General features: G+C 37.6%; 1 protein-coding gene across 7 annotated transcripts in view; it reads right to left on the bottom strand.

Annotated features, from left to right (window-relative positions):
• The window catches only part of atp11c (ATPase phospholipid transporting 11C (ATP11C blood group)), a 54,576-nt gene that overhangs the window by 26,315 nt on the left and 14,158 nt on the right, over window positions 1-14,103 (bottom strand). For all 7 annotated transcript variants that reach the window (XM_028009271.1, XM_028009269.1, XM_028009273.1 and 4 more), the window contains exons 2-3: window positions 6,922-7,041; window positions 3,320-3,409 (exon numbers count right to left, since the gene is read on the bottom strand). In XM_028009271.1, coding sequence (XP_027865072.1) covers window positions 3,320-3,409; window positions 6,922-7,041 — 210 coding nt within the window. The remainder of the gene's footprint in view (window positions 1-3,319; window positions 3,410-6,921; window positions 7,042-14,103) is intronic.

Here is a 14,103-nt window from a genome sequence, read left to right as displayed (position 1 = left end):
ACTACATGTTTTACTGCTGTAGGTAAAAAAGGAAAACGCTTTAGTTCAATTCACCTTTCTCCACACATTGTCTTCCAAGATTGAGCCATTGGCGGAACAGGTCAAGGAGGGAAACACATTTCTCTCCCTATTGACACTTCAGTCCATTCTGGAGGATCACAAGCCATTCACAGGTCAGAACAGACTGTCCCTACAGTGAGTTCTGGGTCTGCACCAATGAGTCCTGGTAGGATATGTCTGGAAATCCTGATCAGATGGCAGAACAACCTCATCCAGTTTATTTCAATGAAGAGGAGCAGCAGTTCTCACCCAATAATGCAAAAGGCACAGCCACCCTTCAGAAAAAGTCCATTTCAGCCATTTGTATCCAGTATCTTGTTCTTTTGGTCACGATTTGATATCTCGAAGAGGAAGGCCGGAGAACAAACATGTTACTACATCAAGATGTTCGCATAACGTCCCATTTTCCATGTCACTGAGAAATTGTAATGCCAAATAGGAGTCCTTAAACTCTGGCTTAGCTATTCCCCAGACTGTTGAATTCTGGTTTCACTCCAAGTTGTTACCTTTAAAAAAAAAAAAAAATCGCACAATGGGTCTTGGGAACATTAGAGTTCCCATCAAAAGACGCCCTGCATGATTAGTTATAAAGACATTGAGTTTGTATGCCTGTATTTTAGACCACTATCCAGGATTTATAACAATTAAAATGTACATGGCTAAAACCTTCATTGTTGCACAAGGCTTGGTGAATTCCACAAATATCTAAAAGGTTCGAGCATCATGGCTCATCACTCTGCTCTGTGTCAAACAATCCAAACCCTCTGAAAAACCTTTTCACCCCTTCTCACCTGTGGTGGCGCTGCACCAAGAACTACTGAAGTAAACAACAGCCAAACTTCCAAAGAAGACATGTACTTTTCTTCTTCACCAAATATAAACAAAAATGGAGTGGTGTCAGATTTTAACGGTTGTAGGATTTCTCTTTTATCTTTGGTAAAAGACCGCAAGCCATTTCTTCCAGCAGCACTACACTCGCTTTTGTTTGGGTTGTATTTACCCAGAATGGACTGCGCTGTTGTTCTCATCTTGCTTTTGGAGCGGATTCCGGTCCACTTGTCATTCACATATGCATTCAAACTCCACCACGGTTCACTTCAATGGGACAGAGGCTTTTAGGTGAACCAGAGTTTGATTGCACTTTCACACCTCCTCAAACAATCCGGACTTTCTAGGCAAACAAACTAAATTTGGATTGAAGAGGACGAAACAGGGCTAGTTTGAATGCACCCTAAGAAAACTAAAATCTACACAAGTCTTTCAGGTTCAGTGATTTTGCCAAACAGTCCTTAGTCGTCAAAAATATTATGCACATCATGTTTCCTGCACAAAAAAACACTTTCAGTTCTCCCACCGCCTTTCTCCAATGCACCAAATGCAATGCCAGAAAATATATAAATAAATAAAGTAAAACTCTGCAGCATGAGTGAACTGTGTACTCCTGCTGATATGCGGGTGTGATTTCAGAGCAGCAGAGCACAGCGGCACTTCATCTGATGCAGGAAATGTGTCAGGGTGAGCAACAGACAGCAGGTCTCGGGGGTCCCCATTTCTGTGCCGTGGGTCTTGATGTCCTCCTACCCCGGCACCCCCCGTTCCCTCCCGCTCTTCCGTTCTCATTTTCAGTTTCTGTCTCTCACAGTGCTCTATTCCTGTTCGACTGAACTCTCAGGCAAAGACATTCAGGGGCTATTTATAGAAGAGTGGTGCTTTTTTATCAGCCTGTGTCTATTTGTGTCGCTGTGAAGTACAGAGGGCTCCCTGGCTGCTGACGTCAGCAGTGCAGCGCTGCAGAGACACGGGGGGCTATGTGGGATAGAGACTGAAAAAGAACGACGGCAACCCTGAAAATAAAAAGGGGATACAAACGGTTGATGGAATGGAGTCAGGGGTTGGATGGCATTAATGTTAGGGTATTTGCATATAGTCTCTCTCAGGGGATGTGAGACGGTTTATTTCTGTCAGAAAAAATTCAAGTGCGAATCAGCGGCACGACGTGTGTACCTGTTCCTCGCTGTCTAAAATCCCGGTGAAACAGAACCGAGGGCTCAACATAAGGAGCTTCCTGCAAAGGATGGCTTTAGCAAAGAAGTGCCAATCATGCTTCAGCAAGCACCATTAACAATCCAGGGAAACCCACTCACTCATATTTCCAGGGAAAAAAAGCAGAAATGTTCTTGTACTAATATTCTACACCTGAAATCTGTATCATGTGGCAACATGCAACTGAAGAAAACATTTTTGTTGGCTTACACACACAACATTGTGCACCCTTAACACCTGCTTTTTTCCCCCCACTAATTCACATGGGGGGAAAAAACACTTGCTTAGGATATATTTGAAGTAAACTGATAAGCTGAAAAGCATAAATCCTGAGAAGGTGTAAAAGATGATCAAATGAAGGAACTTCAATTATATGGCTCGATTTAAGATAGTCAGAGATGTCACAAACAGAACGATGATCTACCTCTTTTGGCTACAGAATTGGACTGAAAGGAGCTGTCAGTTTCAGCTCATTTAGTCAGTATGACACCTGGGAAAGAAGATCCAGCCCCATGAGCAAGCCCAAACTAGAATCTGTCTACTTCAGAGACAGTTCAGGTTCCTTTTAAAATGGGAGCACATAGTTCCCACTTTAAGGGATCAGAAAATGTCACTACAGCTAACAGAGGAACAAAAGCAGATGCACTCTCAAAACCCTTCTTCACTTTAGATACCACACAAGAGGAGAATAACGTCTATACAAATAGATCCTTAGGTTAATAGCTATTCAGAAACTGTTGTAACTAAAACTTCTAAATCAGAAGTTGTAACAGAATACCACCTGCAGGTAAGTGGATATATTTATAGGTAGTAAACACTTAATCAGTCACCGATCTTATTTTAATTTTTCATTTGGCTCTCATATTAATATTTACTCAGTGTATTTACTTCTTTACACATATTTTTCTTAAAACACAAGACGCCAAAATATCCAAGGTTATACATGTGTAATACAAGCTGAATGGAAACATTTGTGCTTCTGAACCATTACAGAAGTACAAATTTCACACATCTTATAAAAGTGGGTGTTGTTAGCATATATAGATGCAACAACCTGCTATTGCTTCACACCACTTCCTTGTGCAAATATACATTCTGCACCACAACTACTGTGTAACAGGATTCATTGTGTCCTTAAAAGCACAGACCCACCCAGAGACGCACATGCACTATCAAACCTTTTCATTGGTTTAGCATACTTAAAGTTTGAACTTACCTGTACCAGGAAGATGATAAGGAAGTAAAAATTGGCAATTCTTCGAAATTGTTCAAACAGGTTCTTTGGTAGAAAATTCCAAACTGTATACTGTAAAAGAAAAACATAAATGCAAGTCAGATATTTTACTTATTCATTTGATTTTGTTAGTGCTTTTATTTCATATACCTAACATTTCAGCAGGATATTTGAACAGACTTAATTTGATAAAAGATAAATCAGCAAAAGAAAGTGACATTCAAAACGTTGTGTGTTTATAAACCTTCTTGATGTAGTCATCAAGAAAATAGGACTCCCAAGTGATATTCAGTTTTTATTTAAGAAATGTTGATATACAGATGTCTATTATTTTTATTCATCTCTGGAAAAGAAAGAAAAGAAGATTTAATTGCAGGAAAAAACAAAATATAAAATCTATTCGGACTGAAGAGGGTTTCCCACACTCCTCACTTTCAGCTGTGTTGATGTTTTAAGGATCTCTTGCATGTAAAGCCTCTTCGTATCAACACACAGCTTCTTATTAAGATCAAACCTACTTCTCAGTCAGTTCTGGATGGATTTTGTGTTATGTTTTGTTTTCACATTTGCATAAGCTTCATTTATTTATTTTACATATGTATCTCACAATTTCATCAAGCACCAGTTACATGGTAAAACTCATGGTGCTTCTTATTGTAGTGAGGCATTACATTTCCAACTTTGTGCTTCAGTCTGTATGAGGTTCTGTGGGGACTGCTATATTTTGCCTTAGTTTGACATGTTTGTTTTTTTAGTTAGCTTGTTGTTTTATTTACTAGCTAATCATGTAAAGCATTTTAATTGTCTAATTGCTGTAAATGTGTTATACCAATACAATTACCCTGCCTACATTTGGCTGATGTCAAACATGCCTTCTGTTCTGGTGTCCAAATAATAAAATTTTAGACTAATGTGCCCAAAGAACATTACTCTTCTGTTCAAATTTGTGTCTGTCAGTCATAGACAAGTTGGCAGAGGTTTCGAATGCCCTCCGTCTATAGTGTATGTGAACATGCATTTGTACAAAACTTATTTACAAGTACCCTTGTATGCAGCTTGTTTATGTTTGGAAACCTCTGCCATAAAAAAGTGTTACCAAAACAAACTAGAGAACTCCCAGCTATAAGAAAAAAATCAGCTTTTGGAAACTTACTACAGTGACAATGGAGAACAAAGGTGGGGTGCACCAAAGCTTAATTTCAGTGTTTTTCATATTTCTCTCTACACTAAATTTAAACATTACGGGTACAGAGAACAGAACAGAACACAGGCTTCGGGCATTCAACCTGCCCCTAATGCCACAGACATGCTCACAGAAACAGACATGAAGCCAGACATCAGTACTATGCCAAGGCAAGTCTGTCCGACATATCGTGGGAAACAATAACAGCCGTTTCCCACACAAGTGAAATTTCACAGTTCATTCCAAGACAACCGGATCGTTATGTAGGATGAGAAATTCCCAGTAAGTTTAATGGTCACTTACTGAAATGCTCGAACATTTTGATCAAATTATTGCGACAGGGGCGCTCAGTAGTGGCTCAGTGGTAGAGTCAGTACCCCCTATGGAGAGGCTACAGTCTTCAGCACAGCTGTCCCAGGTTCAATTCCCAACCCTCCTTCTCTAATTTGAACTACTAACGAGTAAAGGCCACGAGTGCCAAAAAAAACTTTAAGAAAATGTTAGAAGATTTTGACATTCCTTGCTGAATAAAGATAAATAAACATTTCTGCTTGTTTATCTTGCTTGAAAGATACCAAAAATATAATAAATTTTGACTTTAAAGCCCGGATACAAACAAAACTGAAAATTATGTGTACAGTTACACAATTACTTTTGAGATCTCCCTAAATCCCTTACCAAACTTCTTATTTTATATTACTTGAAATGTTAAATATTGTTAGAATTCAAATTCAATTCCATTTAAAAATACTTTATTGATCCCAAAGGGAAATTGAATTTCAGTAATAAATGTCCAAATATGCTTCCTAATATTTGTCTAAAGTTTTTAATTGTGTTTTTAGCTGCTCTATGTGCTATATTTCAACTTTTAGCATTACTTTTAAACAACTTTGGCTATGTAAAAGAAATAACTGCAAAGCAGTGACATTTGAAATGATAAATATTCATACATCTATGTATACGTTTATTGTATGGGAGTCAGAGAAATAATTAGCTTCAGTCACTATTTTTGTTCTTAGTAGCTGGCCAAACAAAGACCTAAAAGAACATCACTGATTTAGATTGCTGATGTATGTCTTTTATTTGGGAACTCTTCAATGTGGAGCGAACCACAGTATCAAGTTGTTTTTGCTCTTGTTTAAGTGACCATGACCATTGATACTACTGGCTATAAAGAAACACATTTTATCTGCTTGACTTTCTGTGAACAAGTCTCAACAAGACGCAACTGATCTGCAAAACAATGTAACACAAATGCTAACACATGCCTGCAAATACATTTACAACACACTTGCACAGAAACAGCATGGAGGCACTGATTATATAGGAAAAAGTCTGCTTGGGGAGTGTTGAAATGCAGTGGCAGCAGAATGGCCCATCTCATTTTGCTAGAGAGAAAAGAGAGTAAAAGTAATGAGAAAAAAGGGGGGTGGCAGCAGTGGGTGGGGGCTGAGGGTGGTGGTGCAGAAGAAGCAAATGCAAGAGAGGAAACGAATGTTTTGGTCATTGCAGAGTGCAAAACCAAAAATATGATGGAGTGCAGAGGAAGCGGTGAACATAAACCCTACAGCCGGAGTAATTAAAGGCCGTTTATCTTGACCTGCCGGCAGGAGCCAATTGATTGGCCTGTACACTGAAACCGTCTGCACCACCATAAATCCCATGACTGTCTCTCTCACGCAGACTTCTCCACCTCCCCATCCCTGTCACTGATGATGCCACAGAGCCAGTCAGCGATACCGGTCTGAGCTTGCTGCTGATATAGGACAGGTAGAACATAGGTGGGGGGAGTCTAAGCATGTAGGGAAAACAACCAATTTCACATGCTTCCAGTTCATTATGAGCAACCATGCATTTCACTGCCAGTCAGTGCTCTCTTGACAGACAAATGATCACCCTTGGTTAAGGGTGATCATTTGACAAGCAAAGACAAGCGTGAGAACAGGAAGATGGAGGAGGAACAAAGACATGGGAATGCTAGAGAGTGCTCATTTTGGATTCAGGGAGTTAAACAAGTGAAGAAAATGCCTTAAGGCAGGTAAAGCACAATTCACAGTCAAGCACAGGAGAAAAAAAAATCTGTTTGGTTTTTATATTCTGTTGGTATTTCTGGTCTTGCAGTGGTGACAAATGTCTTCAGCAACTTGAACCAGCCATTATAATTCAACACGTAGCATTTAAAAGAAGAGTCAGTTGTGGTGTAAAACAGGTTAAAAAACCTGTTAACCAGTGTATTATAATCTAAACGTACTACCTCCTAATGTGACTTTGAGCTGACAGTATTATTTGCATCGTAAAGGATCTTTGGCGCATTCAAACTCGAGCTCTTTTCACAAAGGATCGGCTCTTGTAAGGTGAATGTTAATGCTAGTTCTGAGCAGAACCAAAGTGTGTTTCTTACCTTAGAGGACACAATCCTGTTATCGCAAAACTTGGGCGGGATATAAGCCTCATTGGGGGGACAGGACTTATGGCCAACGTAGATCGTTCTGCTGTGAACTCGTCCCTCATCACCACCAAACTAGAGGTGAAAGTAGGGGATAGAGGTGAGGAGAGGAAATGAAGCAAAATAGAAGAGAAGACATATTTATAATTTAAAAGTTTAGGTACTGAATAAGCAATGTGAAAAACAAAGTTCAGCTTCTTTGAAAAAAGTTACAGAATTGATAAGTGCTTAACTTATTTTGAAAGCACTCTATTGGAAATCAGTTGGACACAAGCCAGGGGAGTATGACAAAGGACAGTGGGCCAAAAATACAATTTGTACAACTTAATTTATTTTCTCCCAACTGGTGACTTATAAATGCAAAGAGATATTAAACTGAAGAAGCCAGGCAAAACAATACTGTTTAGATTTATGAGTAGAGTTTCTTTTTCATGACGCAGCACATTTTATTATATTTCCATGATGCATGGATACACTAACCTATCAACCTTTTAAAAAGTCCTTTAGGAGCTCCAGACATGAAATGCTCTCTACAGAAATAATTCACTGTTTTGATTGTTTTCCACAAAATAAGATACAGAAACCCGGTCTGTGAAGACACATCATTCTTTCAATCCCAGATCTACACATGGACGCCTTCAACCGTGCATCAAAGTAGACCGACCACCGTTAATTTAAAAAAAAAAAATAAAAATCTCACATTTTTCGATAAAATATTTTTGTGCGAGGATAAGGTGGTTTTTCAGCCGTATCAAAATAGATGTATTTTGCAAACCTGCAATGGAAACACTTTTTCGCATTACAAAAGTGACGTGACCAGTATCCAGCTCTTACTGCTGTCAAAAACGATGAATATATCTCACGTAACTGTTTTTTTTAAAAATGGCAGCATCAGATGTAATGACTTATTGCAGGAACAAGCTTATTCATGTGTAATTTTAATGTCATTTCTTATTTAATGGAAACACAGTAATTGTTAAATTTGTGGGGGGGGGTTCAACATTAGTAGAATTTAGACAAATATTTGCATACATTTTTAATGGAAACACAGTTTCTCTTACAGATAACATAATGAGGAGAATGTATGACTTTGCTTGTACTTAAAAGCACACAGTGTATTTCAGCAACCAATATAAACTCAGTCACATCTTACCAAGTACTGGGGAAATCCATAAAACAGATGTAATGCATAGCACTTATTTCAGTGCAATATATTATTCATCACACCCTTTTGCAATATGCCTCCATGTTTTGCAAGCACAAGAGGGCTTTATGTTTTATAGTTATCACATAACTTTGATCTAATGATAGCCTGTGGTAACCTTCCAAGAATTTTGGTGTATTATGCAAGTCTCAAAACAAAAACAAGTTACATAAGCAGCCTCAAAAGAACATGAAAATTCTAATGAATCAAAGGAATCAATTCTTCCTCGTTAATAATCTGTAACCAAGCATAACTTCTTAACTGCAAGAGAAAAGCTCTGATTAGTTTCTAGCCCACAATAATCTAGTCATTAAATTGGCAATTCTGGGGGGAAAAAAAGACAGTTTACTGTAACTGCAGAGGAAATGGTGAATCTACATCCTAATTCACAACTGAAAGCAGAGGGTCAAGTGTTGGGTATGCATTTATCATTATTACACCATTTAACACAGGGAGGCAGCAGAATTAAACAAATTTAGGAGCAAGGATGGAAATGTGATAAAGGTAAATTGTGAAACAACATTTAAATAATGGACACTTCAAGTCATTAACTGTATTTGACTTTTAGAAGTCAGCAACAACCTGAGTTTGTTCCTCAGGTGACAGGTGAGCTTAACTAGATGTTTATTTGCATATTGGCACGAACATTAAATGTGATTACAACCAACACAGGTGGCATTTAGCTTTTTATTGTCAAGTAAAGAAGTATTCCATATGTGGGTAACATAATTGTGTTTGGTAAATAATGAATATTATCTTTGTTTAGTCAGATTTTCCTTTCTAATCACTAAAACATAAAATGGATGAATGAAATGTGTTTTGGGATTTTTAATATTGGTAGCAGTGGGAATAACAAAAACGACCACATTTATGCATTAAAATTTATGCCCAACTCTGCAAAAATGCTTTATTAAACACATAAATGCAACAAAGTATGCTGTTAGTTTGTGGATTTTTAAACAAAATAAATATGTGGGCAATGTTAGGATTTAATGTCTGATGAAGATGTCCATATTAGTGGCTAATATAAGTAAACTAAATATCTTTGCCACAAAACCAAAATATCTGTGTCCATGTAGTCAGAATGTAGATTTGTTAAGAGCAGCAGAACGTGTAAATTTTAAGAAAACATGTATGAAAAAAAATGTCTGGTTGTAAATATATCAAACTTACACTTATTTTGCATTTTCTAATGTCCTAACCTTTTTGAATGCAACTACGATAGCAGAACAGATGGAGTTCCTTCAAGTATTTTGGTAGGTATGCCCCCTAAAATCACTTCTCTCTTTCCTAAAAAGAATATTCAAATGATTTGCCTTTAATTTGTTGCCTTAATATCTTTACCTTTTGATAGCTTTAGGAAAGCCTCACAGTCAGTGGATAAAAGACAATCTCTTCATTAAAACAACATTTCTATAAACTGTTTTTATTATCAAATTATAAAAGAAAATGATTTAAAAAACAGTTTGTATTTTTTGCTTATGAGCATAATTCTCCAGTGAAATGTAATCTGCTTAGACTGGGATCTACACAGTAACTCTGTCACTGACAAGTTGAAAAAAAACCCATTAAAATTAATGGAGTGCACTTTCAGAAGACTTGTCATGTTTAGAATAAAAACCAAAGATGAAAGAATAAATTTAAATGGTAATTACTCAAACACATCCACTGTTGTGAAGGACTGAATCACTTTCAGCAGGATTAGCTTATTCATGCTGCAAACAATGTCCTTCTGTTCTACTGTGACAGTCAAAACATTATCCAAGTAGCTGCCATTCACATTTCTTAAATAACATTATCACTTCCAGAACAAGCTGTACTGTACAGCAACTTTTATGTTGCTGAATTATCATTATTATTCTACTGGCAGGGGATCTGCAGCATGTGGGGTGAGAGGACAGATTACCATGAACATCTGATCCTGGACAAATGCCAGAGAAGGTGCGAATGGCGGCCACCTGGACTGCAGGCTGCACAAAGGCTGTTTCTGACAAGAAGTTACATTAAAAAATATCCTCACTTGGAAGAATAATTCATACACAATAATGACACTGCCAATATGACCTCCACTTAAACAGTTACTAAATTTTAATTATGAGCAAAACAACATCAAATAAATCCAAATCCGTAATGCTCATTTTGAGACAATTCCCCCTTTTTGCTACAGATCAAGCTGGAGAAGAGAGCCAACATGGTTACATAATGCAGCCATGTTCACACCTCAGTATGGATGTCAAGATTAACATCCAACTAAGTATACCGACGCTCCTTCAGCAGGACCGGATGGACCTGGCTGCCAGAAAAGAGGGGAGGAAAGGAGAAGTGTGAGGAAAAAAAGGAAGTGTAACAAGATCTGACGACTCATGCATAACCAGCTTTGCTATGCAAAACGGCAACCAAGACCAGCTATATGGCTCACAGCTGATCCACTGATTGACTGGACTCAGATTTTATAAACTTTTGAATTACTAAGGGTTACCAAGGGATGCACGGATATGATAAATTTGGGCCCATAACTAATATTAATAATGCTTTTATGGCCATTAACTGACATTTACCAATAGTCTTCCTAACCTTTCCACATCATTTCGACACCCCCCCAATCCTGCAGTGCATCATCAAAACACAAACCACAACAAGAGGGAAATAACTATTAGCTGTTATTATCAGCACTCTTTAACTTATGGGGCCAAAATAGAGTGTAAAACATTGGCTTTTACCAATATATAGCATGTATCTCTACTTTTAGGGTGTTTTCACATCTGATAGTCTGGTAGACTCGGTTAGATCGAGCACCCAAGTTGTAACATTTGTTACATTTTCAGCTGGCACGGTTCACTTTCTCACTACATTATGTCAGAAGAACCAAACCTTTGAAAAGTCTGTTCCCTTCCCTTCACTGGTTGCATCAACAACCAGTGAAGGAAACAAGATTAAAACTTTTGAAGAGGACACTCAGAGCAACTTCCTTCTTCACAAGTCAAAGCACAGGTGAAGGAGTCTCGACTTACAGGTCAGGAAGTCAAAATTGGTAATTGGCTGGCCTTTACAAGTTTCAATTAGTCCCTAACACCTAAGACTAAAGACCGAATAGTGCAAAAGGCATGCTAATGTGCTCTTGTTCTGAAGTTAAGAGTCTATCTAGTAGAGTGACCGCATTTAAGTGGATTGGGTCAGCTCCAGAGATGTACAACAACCTGCAGATACCCCCCATCTCTGTTCTCCTTAAAAAATAAAAATAATAAAAATAAAATATTTGGGTAGCAACCAACTGTTGCTGAAGCAGAAGAAAATGAGGTAATACTTGTTGCAGTAGGCCGTTAGTGTTATAAGAGGAACCTTTGAACAGACATTTATGCAGTGGTGCATTAACTGTGAAATATAATGAAGGGCAGATGACAGGCCACACCATTTTTAAGCAAACACGTAAATCCAAAACACATATGAACACTAGCTAGCTGAGAGACAAACATGGAATGCTAATGTAAGGAAAAAAACCGCACTACTTTCTTCATATTTGCTTCATCATCAAAGGTCAAACAGAGCCACTCGAAGCCAAAGACATTAGCAAGTAAGAAAAAGAGTCAGCTGTCAGTATGTCAATATCAGACTGTAGATTCATTCTTAATGAAACAGCATCAGCATAGATCAATAAAGCAAGCATGAGCCAGAAAATGGTGCATTAGAGAATTGACTGAGGTTGAAACTTTACATTGAGTTATGCTCTAAATTGAATTATGAACACATTGTGAAATGAGCAGGGAGCAAAGGGAAGAAGGAAAGATGCTCCACAGAGAGCTGGGAGAATGCAAAGCTGCACTGAGCTACTGCCAAACTCCTGGTGATGACTCTGGTCTGATGACACTGCGTCCTGTCGCACCATCTCCCTGTTCAGTGACTACTCTCCTTTTTTCCCCTCACAATACCCATTCATCCAGTTACCAACCAATAACCGAGGGGAAAATGTCAAAGCTTTCAATGTTTAATTATTCATAACATGTGTAACTTTGATTAGGATAAATTAAATTCATTAACGCGTTTTCGGCTGACCTGCTCATGCATCCCCCAAAAAAATATATACTGATGATAGATTACAGCAATTTATTGGAAAAACTTGATTTATGTAAAGATTTATATTATATTAAGGCAGTCAACAAAAAGCAAATGGTACTAATAAACATAACATACCGTAGATTAACTGCCACTGGTAATTTTTATCTCTGCACACATATCCAAATTAAATCTTTATCCATTCAATTGAATTTATTTCCCCACCATGTCACTACACAATTTACTGGCACATTTTGCACACCTTCTACATGATGGTTATAAATAGCTAAAGAGCAATGGAGTAAACAAAATCTAAATTATTTTTTGACTTTAAATTTTATGACTGGAATAAAGTTCAATATGCAAACCTCAAACATTTTCCTTCCTAAAAACAATGTGTAATAAAAGAGAAATCATGTTAAGCTGAAAATACTGTTGAACACTAATAGAGGCTTCCTAATTTCCCTGTTTGGTAAAGAGCTGTCTAATTAAAAAAGGAATATGAGCGTCACTACTTAATATTAGTTATAGATACCACAGACTATTTGATGGCCTGGGTGAAAAAAATAAATCTGCCAAAATCAAAACTATATTAAACCAATAAATAACTCTCAGTCCCTTTAGTCTCAACCTACAATGTCTTGAATGTTCATATATAACTTCCTGAAGCTGGGAGTCTTTTGATTCAATCTAGAGTTACTTTAGGAGAACTATAAATTTGGTATCCGAGTCCTAAATGCTCCCCTGGGAAGGTTTAAGCACTCCTGTGCAATCTTACCAGACAAACCAACACAAGTGCAAAACACCACATCTAATTGTCTTTGTCATAGTTGTCATGTAAAAATGTACACATTTTGATAATTATTTTCTTCAATTTGGCAGAAAACATTTTATTATACGTTTTATAATTTGCATGTTTAATGTTTTGCTGAACGTCAAGATTTACATGGATCTGGCTCCTACAGTTTACATGTTCAGACTTAAAGTTGACACAAGGATGTGCAGATGGAAAACAAGGTTAGAAGCAACAAGTGTGACAGTGGTATATCATCATTTAATCTGACACTTATAGATTTGCGGCCAACCAAAAATTGATTTTCGCAACATTTTCTAACGAAAGTGCTGAATCAAATTGAAAATTGTAAGCCCAGAAGAATAGAATAGACCCTATTTTGCTCTCATCAGTCTTCTTTTGTGGTTTTGCAGCCGTGTGTTAAGAAAAGAAAAAAAAACAGGCTTCAACAAAGTACAGGACCTATGCCATTAAGCATCAAAGAAAACCACTCAGAAAAAAAACTACTTCAACACATTAAATTAGGAGGGAGCAGTGTAACGAACAGTCTGCATGGGTAAACCCTCTTTAATCCCTGCACCTGTACTTACAACACTGCAATGAGATGAGTCATTAATTATTAGGTCATGTTGCCATAGGAGCTTAGGATCTGTGCCATGCAATTTTATGCAAATAGGAACCAGGTTGAAAACGGATAAAAGGTGACGTGTGAGCGTAAATGACCGAGATCTTTAATGGCATACAATATCTGCTCCAGGTGCCTCTCATCGATTCCATCAGGTTTTTTTATGACGATGCTCTCAGTTCGAGTGGATTTCTAACAGGCCAACTTTACTGTCTCATGCTATTAAATGTGGCATGAGACAGTGATTTTATAATCTCGTTGCACAGGAGGGACGTTTCACAAGGCAACGCTGATCTTTGATGCTGGATATAAAATGTAGGTAAACGTTTAATGGCGAGAAATGAAAAAATAAAAGTGGGATCAAATGTCCCAAAAATTTTGTTTTCATTCACAGAGGGAATTGTTTGGAGTCAGAGTAGTAATGAATATTGTAGTCTTCCTTTGTCTCTCCCTAACATGATCACT

The sequence above is a fragment of the Xiphophorus couchianus genome, chromosome 23, assembly GCF_001444195.1.
Source record: "Xiphophorus couchianus chromosome 23, X_couchianus-1.0, whole genome shotgun sequence".
In the NCBI taxonomy this organism is placed as follows: domain Eukaryota; kingdom Metazoa; phylum Chordata; class Actinopteri; order Cyprinodontiformes; family Poeciliidae; genus Xiphophorus; species Xiphophorus couchianus.
This window is presented reverse-complemented; position numbering and strand designations above follow the sequence as displayed.